Genomic DNA, 19950 nt, shown 5'->3' on the forward strand with positions numbered 1-19950 from the left:
CCAACCGCCGTTAAACAGAAAGAAGAAGAAGAAGAAGAAGCGCGCCTAATCCAGAGTTCTTCCTCAAACTGTCACGGTGGCACGGAGATTTTTATAGTAGAAGAGCTACTTGCTGCTTATTCAAGGTGGGCTTGTGCTTCTTCATGGTGGTTTTATGACAGAGAAAAGCAGGAAAAACGTGTGTCACTTCACAGCGTGTGTTTTAAAACTGCATTTCCGGTATCGGTATTTTTTTTTGACAGCTCGAGGGGGGTGTGAGGAACTCTAAGGTAGCCTAACTTATGCTTTATCATTACACAGTGATGACGTGGTTGCTTGGTAATTGTAACTGATGTTTAACTTACCCATAAGCATAACATGTAAACAGCGTTTTTCACTGAATGACCTCTCCCAGCTCACAGTCACAGCATGACAGGAATGTGTGCAGATCTAGTCTGACAGTTGCTGTTGTAGGAAGTGTATTGATATAGTCATGTGTAATCTGTGCATGTAATGTTAATCTGCTGATTGTGTTCCTAATTAATGTGTGTAAGGAGTACAAACTCCCAAACAGTGTTACCTAGATTTGAGTTTGATTTTATTTTATTTTGAAGGTCTGATCATTTTAAATTAGATCAAATATACACCTCTGCACAAGTGACTGATATAATACAGAATAATAGTTAAAACTGTATAAATATTTTTGCCAGTAATACCTGCTGGGAATTTGCTCACAGAGATGTTTCTTCCTTCTTTACACCGCAGGTGCGTCTTTGGTCCTCTGTCCTCATGACTCGGGTCTTCGTTTACGGCACTCTGAAGAAGGGGCAGCCCAACAACTACCGCATGTTCGACAGCAACAATGGAAAGGCCGAGTACCTTGGCTTGGCGTTCACCTCCCAGAAATACCCGTTAGTGATCACCACCGAGTACAACATCCCTTTCCTGCTCAACATCCCTGGCCAGGGTCACCGAGTGCACGGGGAGATCTACAAAGTGGATGACCAGATGCTGAAATTCCTGGACACTTTTAAAAGCGTCCCAACGTTGTACCAGCGGACGGTGGTCCAGCTGGAAGTGAAGGAGTGGGTGGGGAAGACGGAAGGAGAGGAGAAGGTGTCACCGGGGAGCATCATGGACATGTTTGTATACACCACCACAACGTACGAGCCAGACTGGCGCTCGCTGCCGTGCTACGAGAACTACGACTCAGAGGGAGATCATGGGCTCAAATATAATACGGAAGAAAAGCTATAAAGGGACTGATCTCAGATCTAAGAAAAAGGCATTCATAAATGTTGATTTCTTTAATTACTTATGTCTATTTTATTTTCATAATTTGTCTTTAAATACAGCCTACAGGCTGTATTTGTTGTACTTATTACATTTGTTTAATTAACAATTAAAAAATAAATAAAATATTTTTTCCTTTGGCACTTTAGCGCCCTCCGTTGTTGTTCCGCTTTTATTTGGATTGCTTCCACGCGTGCGCAATGTAAGCTCGCTGTCTGACACATACTCCGGAACAGTAAGAGGCGGTAACGCTCCTTTAAGTTGTTTGCCAACCGCCGTTAAACAGAAAGAAGAAGAAGAAGCGTGCCTAATCCAGAGTTCTTCCTCAAACTGTCACGGTGGCACGGAGATTTTTATAGTAGAAGAGCTACTTGCTGCTTATTCAAGGTGGGTTTGTGCTTCTTCATGGTGGTTTTATGACAGAGAAAAGCAGGAAAAACGTGTGTCACTTCACGGCGTGTGTTTTAAAACTGCATTTCCGGTATCGGTATTTTTTTTGACAGCTCGAGGGGGGTGTGAGGAACTCTAAGGTAGCCTAACTTATGCTTTATCATTACACAGTGATGACGTGGTTGCTTGGTAATTGTAACTGATGTTTAACTTACCCATAAGCAGAGGCGGAGCCAGACATTTGAAATACCCGGGGCTTAGCCCTAAAGGGGCATGTGGGATTTTTTTTTTGGGGGGGGGGGGGTTTAGAAATGACTGAAAGATTAATTGGCTCTGTTTTGAGTTTTGTTCAAAAAAGAATGACTTCATATAGGGAAAAAATATATATCACATATGCAGGACACCTTAAACTAGTTTTTTAATTAAGCAGCAAGGCAGAACAAAGTCGGGGCTGTATCAAGACACGAGGACTAAACCCCAATTCAACCAGACTCAGAACTGGGCCCTATTTCAGGAAGCCGGTTTAGTGCAAACTCTGAGTAAGTATACCCTGAGTTAACGAAAACTCTGGGGTTTCGGTTTCACAAAGCGAGTTTTAGATTAATTCTGAGTGAGTTACTATAACGACACACTCCGTGAAGCTAACCTGCCCCTAGCAGAGTTTACTTCAACTAACCCTGACGTTCTCCGCCTCTTTGTCGGAAACCTGACTGTAGGAAGTGCAGACATGGCCGTGCTCTCCCTTGAGAGCCAGTAGATGTTGAAGCCCAAATTCTCCGCAGAGCTCTCCGCCGGGAGAGAGTGATTAGAGCGCGTTCGGACATTTTATCATTTCCTGATGATTTCCTGTGTGAACGTTACCGTTTTTCAGCACAATCTATAATTTATTTGAATAACATCCTCAGGCCTAATATTGCTCATGTGACACATCGCGGACATCCTCTCAGTTCTGTACTTATTATTTGTATTGCACTTCGGTTTTTTGCAAACGGGAGCTTTCTGTATAATATTGGTGACGCTGAGCACGTTTCCAAGGCTACCGTCTGTCGGGCAGTCAGGAATGTTACAGTTGCACTGAAACGTCTCCTGTACTCGTTTGTGGTGTTCCCCGGTCATAGACCCACAAGATTTATCAAAGAGGGATGCCACAAAATTGCAGGTATCAGGATGAACGAAACTTAATTCATGATGTGGTGATATTTGAACTACTACTTAAATTTTACATTTATTCTCACGGTTCCCAGGCGTGATTGACTGTATAGATGGCACTCACATTCCAATCATTGCTCCTTCAGTAAATGAAGGAGACTATGTGAACAGGAAGTCTTTCCACAGCATTAATGTACAGGTACATAGTTCCCTGTAGCATTTCAAACTAACAAATTATTTCATTATAGTAATGGATGCTAATTTGTGTTTTCTGCACTGTGAAGATCATATGTGATGCTGCCAACATTATCACAAATGTGGAAGCCAACTGCTCAGCCTCTGTGAGTGGTGGTGGTGGAGGACCCCCACCTGTTTTTTGGGCCTCCGCTTTTTTTTTCTGTTGGCTATAACGGGTCACATTTGAGCATACAGAGTAAGCAAATATGTACTTGTAATGTGCTCAGATAATTTCAATAAGTGCTTACAGAGGGGAAATTAATGTAGCCTCTAACTGCAATTGATTTACATCGGACAAACAGACCAAGCACTATGGCTCATAATACAATTACACCTTACCTGTTTGGACTATATTTTTATATTTCATTTTTACTTGCTGCCAGGAACGTTTGGGGCCTGTTGGGTTGCACCTGCGCTCAAATCACATCACAAAATCAAATGTATAAAATAAAAACAAAATATAATATAATAAAATAACGTGTTAAATGGGTGGAAATCCCTAGATCAATGTTTAAATTAACACTCACGCATTGACTCTGTCGGCTTTGTTTTGCCATGCATGCTCCCTTTCTTTCGCAGCTGAGGCTGTGTTACTTTTTTTCCGCGGAATTTGCATGTTATCGGCATATGCTGCCATAAGAATTTCGGCCTCAAGCGCTGTAAAATACATTGACCGCGCCTTCTTTCCCTCCGTCTCCATGGTGACTCGCTTAATCTGTGCTCCACTAATCAGGGCTTTATGTATCCTCGTGCGCGCGCTTAACTTGGGGTTAAAGCAACTCCGCGTTGACTGAACTACTTGTTATCAGCCTTTCTGAAACCGAATATTCCGAGTTGGACAGTTCGGGGTTACTCAACCCTGAGTATCGTTTTTCACTCTGAGTTTTCTAAACCGGCTTCCTGAAATAGGGCCCTGATCCGGAATTAAAACAGGACTACAACAGTTCAAAATCAGGACTACTGAGGACTTAACCAAGACAGAACCAGAATCAGAACTAGATGATAGTAGCACTAAAAATCATCATAGACCTGCACTACACTTATTTTTTTAATTCTACCAAAGTACACTATTTAGATTGAGAAAAGTTTATATAATTATTTAGCCTTGTTGTGCAAACAAGCCTGCATAACTTAATAAATGTAGAATTTGAAAAATAGTAAGCCTAAAAAGAAACACTAGGTACAAGATACATGAGTACCTATGATACGGTGATACTTTTGGTAAACAACCATTTGACTAACATGTGTGTCTCACCTGCTCTTGTTCCACCTCTGTTCTGTCCTCATTCTCCATCTCCCTCTCTGTTCCTCTCTCTCCCTCTTTGTGCTGACAATCATCAAATATACAGTTGAAACCAGATATTTACATGCTCTACAGATAAAAACACAAACACTTATTTAAGGTAAAACCTCAAATTAGACTAAATGTTTAATTTATATTTGTTAACTTTAAGAGTAAAGAGAGAAACTATCTGTATTTCTTAATTGCAAATGACATCCAAATTGTATTCAAAACTGAGACACACTTATGGAGCTCCACAATTCTTTTCCTGGTGTTTTGGTTGATATCTCTTGATTTTCCCATGTCAAAGAAACAGGCTCTGTGTTTTGCCTTATATGCATCCACAGGTGTGCCACCAATTTACTCACATGGACTCTGCTAACCTATCAGAAGCTTCTTCAGCTCAGAATGGAATCGTCTGGAGTTTTCTTATTAATTAACAATAAACTTAGTGTATATGTACTCCTAAATTTGATGAAAGTGCTAATAAATAGACAGCTCTCTCTCTTTATTCTGACATTTAACTAATTCAAAATATATTTCAATATTTATCTAAAACAAAAGTTTACTCTAAATTGATGTTGTACAGTAAAAATGTTTTATGTTTTCTCGCTAAAGTGTATGTAAATATCTGGTTACAAATGTGAATATCCTGCTGTGTACTGAAATCCCTCTTGTTTTGCATAGAAATATACTGAACAACATACAAAGCATAATATATAAAATAACATTTACCTGAGTTTTTTCTTTGAAAGAACCCTCTAATGTCCATTCTTATATTTCAGTACATAACTGAAACCGATTTAGTCGGGGAGGGTAAGAACTGAAAATATGAAATAAACACGTAAGCTAAGACTCTCTAAAAAAAATAGCATTTGTTCGGCTTTTCATTTCGCCATTTGTTGATTCACTTGAAGAGCAAGTGACGTAATATTGGTCAAGTGATCAGTTTGATATCAGTCTTTCGTGATACACCGTCATATTTACATAATTTGTACGGTACGAATGATTTGCTTTGGTACCAGGTCAAACTTAAGCTCTCCTTAGTATGGCTGGCTCCGTTTCTCCAACAGCGCACTCACAGGCAGCAGCTGCCCCGCCCTCTCGCTCAGTCGCTTAGTGCCTGAGCGGATCATACCAATATCAGGGGGGATTCACACACAGTCGTAAATTCCCACAGTGTGCACTATGTGCTTCGAATATTGTGTGTACTTTTTGTTTTATACAGTTGTCAGCCAGGCATCTAACTATGAAAAAATTACACTCAAAAAGACCCCGGGCTTCTGACAAAACAACCCGGGCTTAAGCCCAGTAAGCCACCCCCACGCTCCGCCCCTGCCCATAAGCATAACATGTAAACAGCGTTTTTCACTGAATGACCTCTCCCAGCTCACAGTCACAGCATGACAGGAATGTGTGCAGATCTAGTCTGACAGTTGCTGTTGTAGGAAGTGTATTGATATAGTCATGTGTAATCTGTGCATGTAATGTTAATCTGCTGATTGTGTTCCTAATTAATGTGTGTAAGGAGTACAAACTCCCAAACAGTGTTACCTAGATTTGAGTTTGATTTTATTTTATTTTGAAGGTCTGATCATTTTAAATTAGATCAAATATACACCTCTGCACAAGTGACTGATATAATACAGAATAATAGTTAAAACTGTATAAATATATTTTTGACAGTAATACCTGCTGGGAATTTGCTCACAGAGATGTTTCTCCTTTCTTTACACCGACAGGTGCGTCTTTGGTCCTCTGTCCTCATGACTCGGGTCTTCGTTTACGGCACTCTGAAGAAGGGGCAGCCCAACAACTACCGCATGTTCGAAAGCAATAATGGAAAGGCCGAGTACCTGGGTTCGGCGTTCACCATCCAGAAATACCCGTTAGTGATCACCACCGAGTACAACATCCCTTTCCTGCTCAACATCCCTGGCCAAGGTCACCGAGTGCACGGGGAGATCTACAAAGTGGATGACCAGATGCTGAAATTCCTGGACGACTTTGAAAGCGTCCCAACGTGGTACCAGCGGACGGTGGTCCAGCTGGAGGTGAAGGAGTGGGTGGGGAAGACGGAAGGAGAGGAGAAGGTGTCACCGGGGAGCATCACAGATGCATTTGTGTACACCATCGCACAATGTGCGAGCCAGACTGGCGCTCGCTGCCGTGCTACGAGAACTACGACTCAGAGGGAGATCATGGGCTCAAATATAATACGGAAGAAAAGCTATAAAGGGACTGATCTCACCGTGCTGACACAACTGACAAATGGACCTCTACGTGGTGTTAGCAGAATGGGTGAAGAAGCTCTCAGGAAAACAACACCTGGACATGGGTGCTGTTTCCTGTCGTGTGTCGAATTGAAAGAAATCTCAAGAGAAATTAATTTTAATAGCGGATAGGCAGGCTTACAATCAAAGTAAGGATAGTGTGTAGAGAAGGAAAAGGGCACACTGTGCCACGGAAAGTTGCACATTAGTGATGTTGTTTACAAATTTGGTTTTCTTTTTATGATTTATAATCATCTGGGAAGCATTATGATCAAACTGGAAAGCTTTTATTTTGGCGTATTGCTGTATCATGAATTGTATCTCTAACGCTAAATATTTTGGTTGGATGTCTGCTATGACACTACCGGTTTAAATGCTAAACACATGCACTTTTAATAATGCAAAGATACAGCACATACAGTAGCCGTATATGCACATCCTTTCACATGTTGTGAATGGCTGCACTGTAAACACAGGTACTGGCCATCTAGTTTCTCACTAATGTGAAAATATTAATAGAAAAGCTGATCTGCAGTTCAGTAATTGCACATGTATACTAAATATAAGCTGTATGGGCAACGTTCTCTGAATCACGTGCACCCATTTGTCAGCAGCTAGCTTCCACTTACAGGATAAAAGCATAGTTTTAGAAACTGACAGACCTCCATGTCCCTGAGAAAATCACTCCAGCCTGATGCTGTGCACCTAGAAGAATATACTCCAAACCTTTCTCAGAAAAATGAAGATGTACTGTCAGATAATCTTATTAACACTGACTTTTTACAGTTTACTACCGTTAACTTCCAGGTGAAGCTAATGTGTAAGTGCCTTCAACCTGCATTCTTTTGAATGGCCAGCCTGTGCTTCTTAAAAATGTGATTGCATAGAAGTCTGTGAGGAAATGACCCAGCTGCTTACTTGATTTATGACCTCACCAAAGAGTTTTTTGATGAGTGTGTGGTCTCAAAGAAAGTCTTATTTAATGGCATCTAGGTTAAGAAAGGCTTAGAAGAGGGTTGTCAAACATGAGGCCCAGGGGCCAGATTCAACCCGGCATGTGGGCTTTGGAAAGTTTTAAAGCTTTCCACAATGAGAAAGAGCTCAGATTTCTTTCCTATTCCTTTTTAAAAATTATTTTCATTTACTACAGTAGAAAAAATGATTTGCACTATAAATGTGTAGTTAAATGTGTTTATACTGACAGAAAGGAGATTTTCACTGAGTTTAACACTCTAGGCTTAGAGCATTTATATTACACAGATATGAACTCTGATTTTATACTAATCTGCAGACAATGTGTTTAATATTTACATTCTGCACATCTTTGTTTACCTCAAAAATAAAAATTCACCCTGATTTTTTTTGTATGATCTTCCATGTGCTGTGTTCATCCCCTCTAAGGGATAAACTCAATAAAAAGAGAAAAAAAGAAATTTTTGTATAAGTTTCATTTTGTTCCATATGAACACAATCTATTCATCTTTATTTTAAAATAGTAAAATCCATAAAACTTGAGGAATACTGAAGAGAAGGTAATTGGCAATCAACCAGCAAAATCTCTGTTGGCTTTGGAAGAAGGTTTCAGGTGTTTTTCGAAACAAGAAAAAAAAGAATTAAGAATGACATAATTTAAAAAAAACAAACATTGCAGGATTTCTTATTGTGTCCAAACTTACATTACATTTAAGTCATCAAATTACATACAGACAGATTGTCATACAATTAAAAACACAATTATTGTGTCCACATTACAGATGGACCGATCCCATATTATGTATCGGTATCGGTCCAATACTGACATAAATTACTGGATCGGAAATCGGAGAGAAATAAAAAATGTAATCCGATCCATTAAATATCAAAAAAGCACCTCACAAAACTTGCGACATGGCGTAACTCGGATCATAACCGTAGCACGTGGCAGCAGTATGCCTCACGTGATAGAGTGGCTGTGTGTATTTGTAGCCTCGCTACCAATCCAGCATTTCATCTCCGAGGAAGTTATCCCAGTAAAGCAAGTGTGTAAGTTCATCTCTGAATGTTTGTAAACAGTAGTGGTTTTAGATAGGGGCGGTTGCCCGGGGCGGCATCACGGGCAAAAAAAAAAATGCTCGTACTCATGCTGCCCCGACGTCAGCCAGCGCATATTGGGAATGGCATAAGCATCGATCGGTTTTCTATCGCCCATTTGCTGGGAGTAAGGGCGCCCTTCGTTTGCGAGCTGCTTGCAGCGCAGAGAGGAGAGGGCAGGGCTCCGGGGAGCAGCATCTAATAACCAACTCGCAATAAAACAAAATAAAAACAAACCAACAAACACGAAAACACCAGACATTATAATACAGACTTATAATTTGCACCGATGTTTTTTCGAAATTCTATACACGAAAAGTGAGTGCGGGAGCCCTCAGTGCGCCTGCTTGCTGCCGAAGTCAAAGTAAACTTTATTGTCATCTCCGCTACATACAGTCCAGTATATAGAGAGACGACAAGGCTCCAGTTACAGCAGTGCAAGTAAACAAACAATATATATAAGAAGAGTAAGAAAATAAATATACACTTTAGGACCAGGGGTAAAGGGATCAATAACAATTTAAAATTTACAGTTTGATGATTTAAAGTCTCACACACAAGCCGTCGAAAGGGGGGGGGGGGGGCTGCTGCTTCCAAATAGAGCACATTTCATTTATAATGTTGTAAATCCAAGCCCATTATGTATTCATGATTTGAATCCTGGGTTGTGTGAAATCTCAGAAATGCACCCTAGACAAAGCGAATCTGTGAACTAAGGTGTAGGTGTGTTAGATTATGTTGTGATGATCCTTGGGTTGGGGGATGGGTGTTCATACTGGAGTGCAAAATTAAAACCAGTGGAAGATGGATAAGAAAAGTTCAAAGCCATCAGGTCCTCAGTTTAGAAAAAAGAGAAAAGAAGAGGAGGCGAAACGAGAAAAAGATGCAGGTAAGCAGATGTGTCATTGGATCATGGCAGGTCATCCTGAAACAATCAGAATCAGAATACTTTATTAATCCCTATGTGGGTTACAGTTGCTCCAAGAAGAAATGGTAAAAATAGTAACAGTAACATACTAAACTCCAAACAATACATTATGTTACAGATTTTAATATTAATTAGTCATTGTCAGTTGTTGTTTTAACCTGTTCTCATTGTATGACGAATTATGATGGCTGTTTGGTATCCGTTTGCATACAATGCATACTCTCTCTCTCTTTATATGTGTGTGTGTGTACAAATGTTTTATGTTAATGTACAATCCTTAATATGTTTTGTGTGTGTGTGGGGGGGGGGGGGGGGGGCCGCTAGAGGGAGTGTTCGCCCAGGGCGCCAAACAGGCTAGGACCGCCACTGTTTGTAAAGCATTCCCGCATTAACCTTTACAACCGATATATGGAGCGACTGCCTCTTCTCTCTCCCTCCCTCTCCTGTTGCTACTTCAATCATGAAACTGATCAATGATCAGCTGATCGGCTTTTCTGTCGCAAGTCCATCTCTCTTACTTGTCTATCGCCCACTTGTTAGAATGTATTTATTATTACTTTTTACACCAGGATTTTTATCTACGTAGCTGACGGCTGGTAACTGTGCAGGGGCGGATCTAGCAAAGTTTAGCCAGGGGGGCCGATAGGGCATTAACAGGGAAAAGGGGGCACAAAGACATACTTTTCTTTCTTATTCTTATTTAAAATGTCTAGCTTTTAATAAAAAATTATCCGAATCTTACACCCAAAGTTTTAATCTGATGTAAAATGTGTAGAAGTCCATTACTGTATATAGTAACTATTAAGTCTAATATACCCTAGTAAGCTATAGTACTTTTTTCTTTGGGAAGATACCATCTGTGCAGTCTGCAGTTCTGTTGAAGAAAGATGTTGAATCTATTTAATTATTCTTGAAAAATAATTTATTTCTGTGCATTTTTTTTCACACTGCATCAAATTAAAGTTGATTACGTCAATTAAGCATCATGAGGTGGAGGGTGGTTCCCTATTTTTTTTTTTTTTTTTTTTTGCTGGGAGTTTTAGAATCCTATTAGTTAGGTTGCTTAATATTTCTGCTAAGTACTCTTTAAAATACCAGAATAGGGAGGATGGAGTAGGTTTAAGTTTATTAGATTGATCAGTATTGCTGAACTATGAAATATTTTGGGTGCAGTGCATTTTTTGCATACAGGTATAACAGAATAGCTTTAGTGTTTTTTTTTTAACTTGAGTATGAACTTATACAAAAAGCAGCAAGATATTTAAAAAAGTTTTATTGATTAAAAAACACACTATATCGGATTCATATAGTTTTTCAGCAGATATCCAAATTTATGATATCAGTATAGGACATTAAAAGGTGGTATCGTGCCATCTCTAGTCCACATGCACATAGCTTTCTACATAAAGTTTATTTCCAATCTTAAGACACTTTTCATCCATTTCAGAAATATAAAATATTATAAAGCACCGGCCAAATATCAGTGAACCAGAGGAGTGCTCGGAGAAAGTGAGGCCAAAGGGATTCAGATCCTTCGCCCGCGCTCGGGTACGCCTTTTCTCTCGCTTTGGTGGAAGAAAAAAATGACACAATGTGGCGCTCCAGGTTGACAAGGACAAATGGAAAAATTACACATAGAATTACATTGTGGATGACTGCAGACAGTTTTTGCTAATCAAACACTAATGGTGTGGAGAGTGTGTAATAATAAGGTGAAGAGAGAAGACCTCTGAGTGGAGTCTGTGTAAGGAGTCAGAGGTAATAATTAGTGTCCGCTTGTGCAGCTGGAAGAGTCTTTCCTGGTGTTTGTGCAGTCGAGATCTTCACTCAAGAGAGTATGAGGTGGAGGTGGAGGAATCAATTCAATTCAATTCAAATTTATATGTATAGCGCCAAATCACAACAAAAGTCGCCTCAAGGCGTTTCATAGGTACAGAGAAAAACCCAACAATCATGTGACCTCCTATGAGCAAGCACTTTAGCGACAGTGGGAAGGAAAAACTCCCTTTAACCAGGAAGAAACCTGCGGCAGAACCAGGCTCAGGGAGGGGTGGCCATCTGCTGCGACCGGTTGGGGTGAGAGAAGGAAAACAGGATGAAAGACATGCTGTGGAAGAGAGAGAGAGAGATTAATAACCGATATGATTCAATGCAGAGAGGTCTATTAACACATACTGAGTGAGAAAGGTGACTGGAAAGGAAAAACTCAATGCCCGGCAGCCCATTGCAGCATAACTAAGGGAGGATTCAGGGTTACCTGGTCCAGCCCTAACTATATGCTTTAGCAAAAAGGAAGGTTTTAAGCCTAATCTTGAAAGTAGAGATAGTGTCTGGCTCCCGAATCCAAACTGGAAGCTGGTTCCAAAGAAGAGGGGCCTGAAAACTGAAGGCTCTCCCTCCCATTCTACTTTTAAATACTCTAGGAACAACAAGTAGGCCTGCAGAGCGAGAGCAAAGTGCTCTAATAGGGTGATATGGTACTACAAGGTCATTAAGATAAGATGGGGCCTGATTATTTAAGACCAGCAGGAGCAGGATTTTGAATCCAATTCTGGATTTAACAGGGAGCCAATGAAGGGAAGCCAAAACAGGAGAAATATGCTCTCTCTTTCTAGTCCCTGTCAGTACTCTTGCTGCAGCATTTTGGATTAACTGAAGGCTTTTCAGCGAGTTTTTAGGACATCCTGATAATAATGAATTACAGTAGTCCAGCCTGGAAGTAATAAATGCATGAACTAGTTTTTCAGCGCCACTAAGAGACAGGATATTTCTAACTTTAGAGATGTTGCGCAAATGGAAGAACGCAGTCTTACATATTTGTTTAATATATGCATTGAAGGACATGTCCTGGTCAAAAATGACTCCAAGGTTCCTCACAGTGTTACTGGAGGCCAAGGTAATGCCATCCAGAGTAAGAATCTGGTTAGATACCATATTTCTAAGATTTTCAGGGCCGAGTACAATAACCTCAGTTTTATCTGAATTAAGAAGCAGAAAGTTAGCGGCCATCCAGGTCTTTATTTCTTTAAGACATTCCTGCAGTTTAATTAATTGGTGTGTGTTACCTGGCTTCATGGATAGATAGAGCTGCGGGTCATCTGCATAGCAGTGAAAATTTATGCTATGTCTTCTAATGATGCTGCCTAGGAGAAGCATGTATAATGTAAACAGAACTGGTCCTAGCACTGAACCCTGTGGAACTCCATAATTAACCTCAGTGTGTGAAGAGGACTCTCCATTTACATGTACAAATTGGAGTCTATTAGATAGATATGATACAAACCACTGCAGCGCAGTACCTGTAATACCTACAGCATGTTCTAATCACTCTGATAGGATATTATGTTCGACAGTATTGAACGCTGCACTAAGGTCTAGCAGGACAAGCACAGAGATGAGTCCACTGTCAGAGACCATAAGAAGATCATTTGTAACCTTCACTAAAGCTGTTTCTATGCTGTGATGAGCTCTGAAACCTGACTGAAACTCTTCAAATAAACCATTCCTCTGCAGATGATCTGTTAGCTGTTTGACAACTACTCTTTCAAGGATTTTTGATATGAAAGGAAGGTTGGAGATCGGCCTATAATTAGCTAAGACTGCTGGGTCTAGAGATGGCTTTTTGAGTAAAGGTTTAACTACAGCCAGCTTGAAGGCCTGTGGTACATAGCCGATTATTAGAGATAGGTTGATCATATTTAAGATCGAAGAATTAATTAATGGCAGGACTTCTTTGAGCAGTTTTGTAGGAATGGGGTCTAAAAGACACAGAGGTTTGGAGGAAGTAATTATTGAAGTTAACTCAGAAAGATCAATTGGAGAAAAAAAGTCTAACTTAACATCAATGGTACTAAGAGTAGCTGTAGATGATATTACATCTGTGGGATGATTATTGGTAATTTTTTCTCTAATGATAAAAATTTTATTTGTGAAGAAGTTCATGAAGTCATTACTAGTTAACGTTAAAGGGATGGTTGGCTCAAAAGAGCTCTGACTTTTTGTCAGCCTGGCTACAGTGCTGAAGAGAAACCTGGGGTTATTCTTATTTTCTTCAATCAGTGACGAATAGTAATATGTTCTGGCTTTGCGGAGGGCTTTCTTATAAATCAGCAAACAATTTCTCCAGGCTAAATGATGATCCTCTAAATTTGTGACACGCCATTTCCTCTCCAGCTTACGAGTCATCTGCTTTAGGCTACGTGTTTGAGAATTATACCACGGAGTCAGGTACTTCTGATTTGAGACCTTAGTTTTCACAGGAGCTACAGTATCCAGAGTCATACGTAGTGAGGAGGTAAAATTATTAAAAAGGCAATCGACGTCTGTTGGGGTAGCGTTCAGATAGCTGCTCTGCTCTATGAGCATTGAAGATGATAACAGCGGGTGGATCATATTCTTAAACTTAGTTACAGCGCTTTCAGAAAGACATCTACTGTGATAAAGTCTACTCTCCACTGCTGTGTAATCAATTATTGTAAATGTAAATGTTATCAGGAAATGATCCGACAGGAGAGGGTTTTCAGGAAACACTGCTAAATGTTCAGTTTCTATGCAATATGTTAAAACAAGATCTAGAGTGTGAGTAAAGTGGTGGGTGGGTTCTTTTACATTTTGAGAGAAGCCAATTGAGTCTAATAACAGATTAAATGCCATGTTGAGGCTGTCATTTTTAGCATCTACATGGATGTTAAAATCACCCACAATAATAATTTTATCTGAGCTAAGCACTAAATCAGATAAAACGTCTGAGAAATCAGACAGAAACTCTGTGTAAGGCCCAGGTGGACGATATATGATAACAAGTAAGACTGGTTTCTGAGTTATACAGCTGGGGTAGACAATGTTAAGCATCAGGCTTTCAAATGAATCAAAAGTCTGTCTTGATCTTTCGTTAATTAATAGGCTGGTGTGAAAAATTGCTGCCACACCGCCCCCTCGGCCTGTGCTTCGAGATTTCTGGTAGTTAGAATGACTCGGGGGTGCTGATTCATTTAAACTAACATAATCATGCGGTTGCAACCAGGTTTCTGTAAGGCAGAGTAAATCGATTTGTTGATCAATTATTAAGTCATGTACTAACAGAGACTTGGAGGAGAGAGACCTAATATTTAATAATCCACATTTCACTGTTTTACTCTTTGGTTCAGATGTGGATACTGTATTGTTCTTTCTTTGTAATTGTTTATGTTTTTGTCTGTTTGGGAGCTGACACAGTCTCTGTGGAGACGGGGGTTTTTTTGTTTTGTTTTTTTTGTTTTGTTTTGTTTTTTTTGGGGGGGGGGGGGGGGGTAGCAGGAGGGAAGCTGCAGAGAGGCGTGTAGAGCCTTAGCCTTAGACTGCAACTCTGCTTCCTGGTCCCAACTCTGGATAGTCCTATTTTGGGGGGATGAATAAATTTGTCCATATTTCTAGAAATGAGAGCTGCTCCATCCAAAGTCGGATGGATGCTGTCTCTCCTAACAAGACCAGGGCCCTGTTTCAGGAAGCCGGTTTAGAAAACTCAGAGTGAAAAACGATACTCAGGGTTGAGTAACCCCGAACTGTCCAACTCGGAATATTCGGTTTCAGAAAGGCTGATAACAAGTAGTTCAATCAACGCGGAGTTGCTTTAACCCCAAGTTAAGCTCGCGCACGAGGATACATAAAGCCCTGATCAGTGGAGCACAGATTAAGCGAGTCACCATGGAGACGGAGGGAAAGAAGGCGCGGTCAATGTATTTTACAGCGCTTGACGCCGAAATTCTGATGGCAGCATATGCCGATAACATGCAAATTTTGCAGAAAAAAAGTAACACAGCCCCAGCTGCAAAAGAAAGGGAGCATGCATGGCAAAACATAGCCGACAGAGTCAATGCGTGAGTGTTAATTTAAACATTGATCTAGGGATTTCCACCCATTTAACACGTTATTTATTATATTTTATTTTTTATTTTATACATTTTATTTTGTGACGTGATGTGAGCGCAGGTGCAACCCAACAGGCCCCAAACGTTTCTGGCAGCAAGTAAAAATGAAATATAAAAATATAGTCCAAACAGGTGAGGTGTAATTGTATTATGAGCCATAGTGCTTGGTCTGTTTGTCCCATGTAAATCAATTGCAGTTAGAGGCTACATTAATTTTCTTTCTGTAAGCACTTATTGAAATTATCTGAGCACATTACAAGTACATATTTGCTTACTCTGTATGCTCAAATGTGACCCGTTATAGCCAACAGAAAAAAAGCGGAGGCCCGAAAAACAGGTGGGGGTCCTCCACCACCACCACTCACAGAGGCTGAGCAGTTGGCCCTCAGCCAAAACAGTGGGCGCCCTGTGGCCGAAGGCATCTCTGCGGGGACATCCTCTGAGTCAATAACCCTGCAAGACACAAGTGCCTACATAGGGGGTAAATTCAAAATAAGACATGATGTGCATACATCCTGTCTTCACAGTCACCTTTGCAGTGCTACTCATTCATTTGATAAACTCTTTACCATAATGGATTATTTTGTAGTGAAGTTATTTTCCTACTGATTTTGCCTTCCCTCAGTCTTGGTTGTCTTTGAGAGCAATATGACAATGAAGTGTAAGGTGATTGGTATGTTTGTTAATTGCCATTTGGTCCCTTGTAAGTTATAAGTGACCTGTATAAACCTCATATACTATCAGTTGATGGTGGTGGTGTACTGCATCTGGTGCAGCCTCCTGTTGAGCCAGACCAACATGCAGTTGTGAGTAATACTCCACAGATTACATGAGTTTACAGTAGAACAGCAATGTTGTTTATTTCTTTACTACAGGAAAATAATGAAGAAACATTGACAGCTGTTACAGAGGAGGAAGCAACAGAGACACCTTATGAGGTTTACATATTTTAATACTTTGTGTACAGGAAACACAGGCGACCAATAAAGCCAGTTGAACACAAAATCTGTTTATTCTTCTTTCAACATGTTGAGGTGATGGGTCAAAAGAAATGATTGTGACATATGGTGTCTCTGACTGCGCTTCCATCTTGTATGTCCGTGGGAGGGTCAGGATGTTCATGCTGATCACTGCTGATGTTTGGTTCAGAAGGACAGTGTTCTCCTCTAATTGTGGCAATGTTGTGAAGAATCACACATGGCCACAATAATGTCACATGCCCTTTCTGGGGTGACCCTGAGTCTTTGCAGGCACTGGAACCGGGCCTTAAGCATTCCGATAGTCATTTCAATTCTGGCTCTTGTCCTGCAATTAGCCAGATTATATCGCTGCTGTGGGCCCGGTTCAGGGTCAGGGTAAGGGGTAAGCAAATAGGGTAAACATGGATACCCCCTATCACCAAGCAAGTAGCCAGTGAACTCTCCTAAGACAGAAGGATACACTTCAGTTCAAATGTCCCTGAAGCAATTGGTCTTTATATATTTTAAAGTATTCTCAACTCACCATGTCCAAATTTTGTGCTCAGTGTACATTCACGGAATATTTGTGAGTCATGGACAGAGCCTGGCCACTTGGCTTCCACATTTGTGATAATGTTGGCAGCATCATATATGATCTTCACAGTGCAGAGAACACAAATTAGCATCCATTACTATAATGAAATAATATGTTAGTTTGAAATGCTACAGGGAACTATGTACCTGTACATTAATGTTGTGGAAAGACTTCCTGTTCACATAGTCTCCTTCATTTACTGAAGGAGCAATGATTGGAATGTGAGTGCCATCTGTACAGCCAATCACGCCTGGGAACCTTGAAAATAAATGTAAAATTTAAGTAGTAGTCCAAGTATCACCACATCATAAATTAAGTTTTGGTCATCCTGATACCTGCAATTTTGTGGCATCCCTCTTTGATAAATCTTGTGGGTCTATGACCGGGGAACACCACAAACGAGTACAGGAGACGTTTCAGTGCAACTGTAACATTCCTGACTGCCCGACAGACGGTAGCCTTGGAAACGTGCTCAGCGTCACCAATATTATACAGAAAGCTCCCGTTTGCAAAAAACCGAAGTGCAATACAAATAATATGTAATGAACTGAGAGCACGTCCGCGATGTGTCACATGCGTAATATATGGCCTGAGGATGTTATCCAAATAAATTATAGATTGTGCTGAGAAACGGTAACGTTCGCACAGAAAATCATCAGGAAATGATAAAATGTCCAAACGCGCTCTAATCACTCTCTCCCGGCGGAGAGCTCTGCAGAGAATTCGGGCTTCACGATCTACTGGCTCTTCAAGGCAGGGGCACGCCATGTCCGACACTTCCTACTGTCAGGTTTCCGACAAAGGGGCGGAGACAGTCAGGGTTAGTTGTAGTAAACCTGCTAGGGGGCAGGTTAGCTTCACGGAGTGTGTCGTCATGGTGACTCACTGAGGCTTCATCTGAACTCGCTTTGTGAAACCGAAAACCCAGAGTTTTCGTTAACTCAGGGTATACTTACTCAGTTTTTCCACTAAACCGGCTTCCTGAAACAGGGCCCAGGTTTCCTCCAGAAGGTTTGCCAATTATCTATGAAGCCCACATCGTTTCTGGGACACCACTCAGACAGACAGCGATTTAAGGAGAACATGCGGCTAAACATGTCACTCCTGGTCTGATTGGGGAGGGGACCAGAGAAAACTACAGAGTCCGACATTGTTTTGGCAAAGTTACACACAGATTCAATATTGATTTTCGTGACCTCCGATTGGCGTAACCGGGTGTCATTACTGCCGACGTGAATTATGATTTTACTGAATTTACGTTTACCCTTAGCCAGCAGTTTTAAATTTCCTTCAATGTCACCTGCTCTGGCCCCTGGAAGACAATTGACTATGGTTGCCGGTGTCTCTAGCTTCACGTGCCTGAGAACAGAATCACCAATTACCAGAGTTTGACCTCCAGCGGGTGTGTCGTCGAGTGGGGAAAAACGGTTAGACACATGAACAGGTTGGTGGTGTACCTGGGGCTTCTGTTTATTACTATGCTTCCTCCTCACCATAACCCAGCCGCCCTCTTTCCCCAGCTGCTTGAGGTCTGCCGGGGAACAGCTAGCGGGGCCTACGCTTTCTTCGGCTGCACCAGCTACAGGGGCCTGGCTAACTACGGGTGAACGAAGGGTGCGAAGCAGAGTCTCTAATTCAGTAATCCTGGCTTCCAGAGCTGCAAATATGCTACATTTGTTACAGGTATCATTACTGCTAAAGGAGGCAGAGGAGTAGCTAAACATCTGACACAATGAGCAGGAAAATGCAGGAGGGACAGGTGAAGTAGCCATGGTGCTAACGAGTCGGCTACGAGCTAAGCTAAGCTAGCTAAACAGTACAGAGACAGTGAGTGAATACTTTGGCTATAAATTAAGTAGTGAGTACACAGAAAGTGTGCTTCGAATGAAGCACGTGAAGATTATACTATGAAACAAGAATGTATTTAAAAGTTTTTAATGAAATTGCTATGCAGATAAGCTACTCAAAAACACCACTGTGTTTGAGCAGGAACAGGAAGTGATACTCTACCACCAAGTTAGTGATGTTCGATTCGTGAACGAATCGTTCAATACTCGAGAATCACTTTACTGACTCGTGAATCATGATTCACAAGCCCAACTGACTCACTGACTCATCCCTGTTGCTGTTAGCAAACTAATTCCATTAGTAGAAATATATCTAGCTTATAATTAAAATTGTGGGGGGGGGGAAACAACAGCCAGTTTTGTAACAAAAGCATTTCTGCTCTGAACTGGAAGAAAAAATCCTGAGTAGAAGCTCACATCAAGAAAATAGCTCCTCGGTTCAGAGTAGCATCGCTCTGCTAACATGCTAACAACACATTTGAGCTACTCACCCCCTCCCTTCCTGTGCTCAATCGTAAGCATTAGCGAATCACTCAGCACTCACTAACCCCCTCCCTCCTGTGCTGAATCATAGAGCAAACGAACCACTCAGGACTCACTAACCCCCTCCCTCCTGTGCTGAATCATAGAGCGAGCAAACGAATCACTCACTCACTCACCCCCTCCCTCCTGTGCTGAATCATAGAGCGAGCGAACGAATCACTCACTCACTCACTCACTCACTCACCACCTCCCTCCTGGCTCACAGCTTAGAATAGAATAGCCTTTATTGTCATTGTACAGAGTACAACGAAATTGGAGTGCCACTCCCTTGGTGCAAGTTTCAATAATAAATATAAATGTAAAATATAAAAAGTACAAAAAAACAATCGTAAGTACTCAAACAATAGTATGTACAATATATACAGGATAGCAGCATTAATATAATGACAGTATGAATAGCAGCATAATATAATGACAGTGACGGTATGGAATAGGTTCAATTGTTTTTGTGCTTACTTACTACGGTGATAGCTCTGGGAAAGAAGCTATCCCTGAATCT

At 41.0% G+C, this 19950-nt stretch overlaps 2 protein-coding genes and 1 long non-coding RNA gene across 4 annotated transcripts; all 3 read left to right on the plus strand.

Moving 5' to 3' along the window:
* On the plus strand, window positions 1–1257 carry LOC120735372 (gamma-glutamylaminecyclotransferase B-like). Of its 2 annotated transcripts, none has more exons than XM_040034751.1 (2): window positions 1–125; window positions 745–1257. In XM_040034751.1, exon 2 carries the CDS (start codon window positions 769–771, stop codon window positions 1234–1236), a length of 468 nt encoding a protein of 155 aa, XP_039890685.1. In that variant the 5' UTR covers window positions 1–125; window positions 745–768; the 3' UTR covers window positions 1237–1257. The 2 variants fall into 2 exon arrangements, with proteins under 2 accessions (XP_039890685.1, XP_039890763.1); XM_040034829.1 differs by lacking the exon at window positions 1–125 and adding an exon at window positions 172–269.
* Window positions 1258–1463: 206 nt separating this feature from the next.
* On the plus strand, window positions 1464–6692 carry LOC120735501 (gamma-glutamylaminecyclotransferase B-like). The gene is given in 3 exon segments (XM_040034915.1): window positions 1464–1659; window positions 6073–6462; window positions 6465–6692. Coding segments are annotated over 2 exon segments (468 nt in total). The 5' UTR covers window positions 1464–1659; window positions 6073–6096; the 3' UTR covers window positions 6567–6692.
* Window positions 6693–14114: 7422 nt separating this feature from the next.
* On the plus strand, window positions 14115–18803 carry LOC120735635. Its single transcript, XR_005696323.1, has 3 exons — window positions 14115–14159; window positions 14913–14916; window positions 18607–18803. It is a non-coding gene; the product is annotated as an uncharacterized LOC120735635 (long non-coding RNA).
* The last annotated feature ends 1147 nt before the right edge of the window (window positions 18804–19950 follow it).

The sequence above is a fragment of the Simochromis diagramma genome, unplaced genomic scaffold, assembly GCF_900408965.1.
Source record: "Simochromis diagramma unplaced genomic scaffold, fSimDia1.1 OVJJ01000411.1, whole genome shotgun sequence".
In the NCBI taxonomy this organism is placed as follows: domain Eukaryota; kingdom Metazoa; phylum Chordata; class Actinopteri; order Cichliformes; family Cichlidae; genus Simochromis; species Simochromis diagramma.

What these genes read in the sequence shown, in the direction of transcription:
- LOC120735372 (XM_040034751.1), top strand. Translation starts at nt 769, where the DNA reads ATGACTCGGGTCTTCGTTTACGGCACTCTGAAGAAGGGGCAGCCCAAC.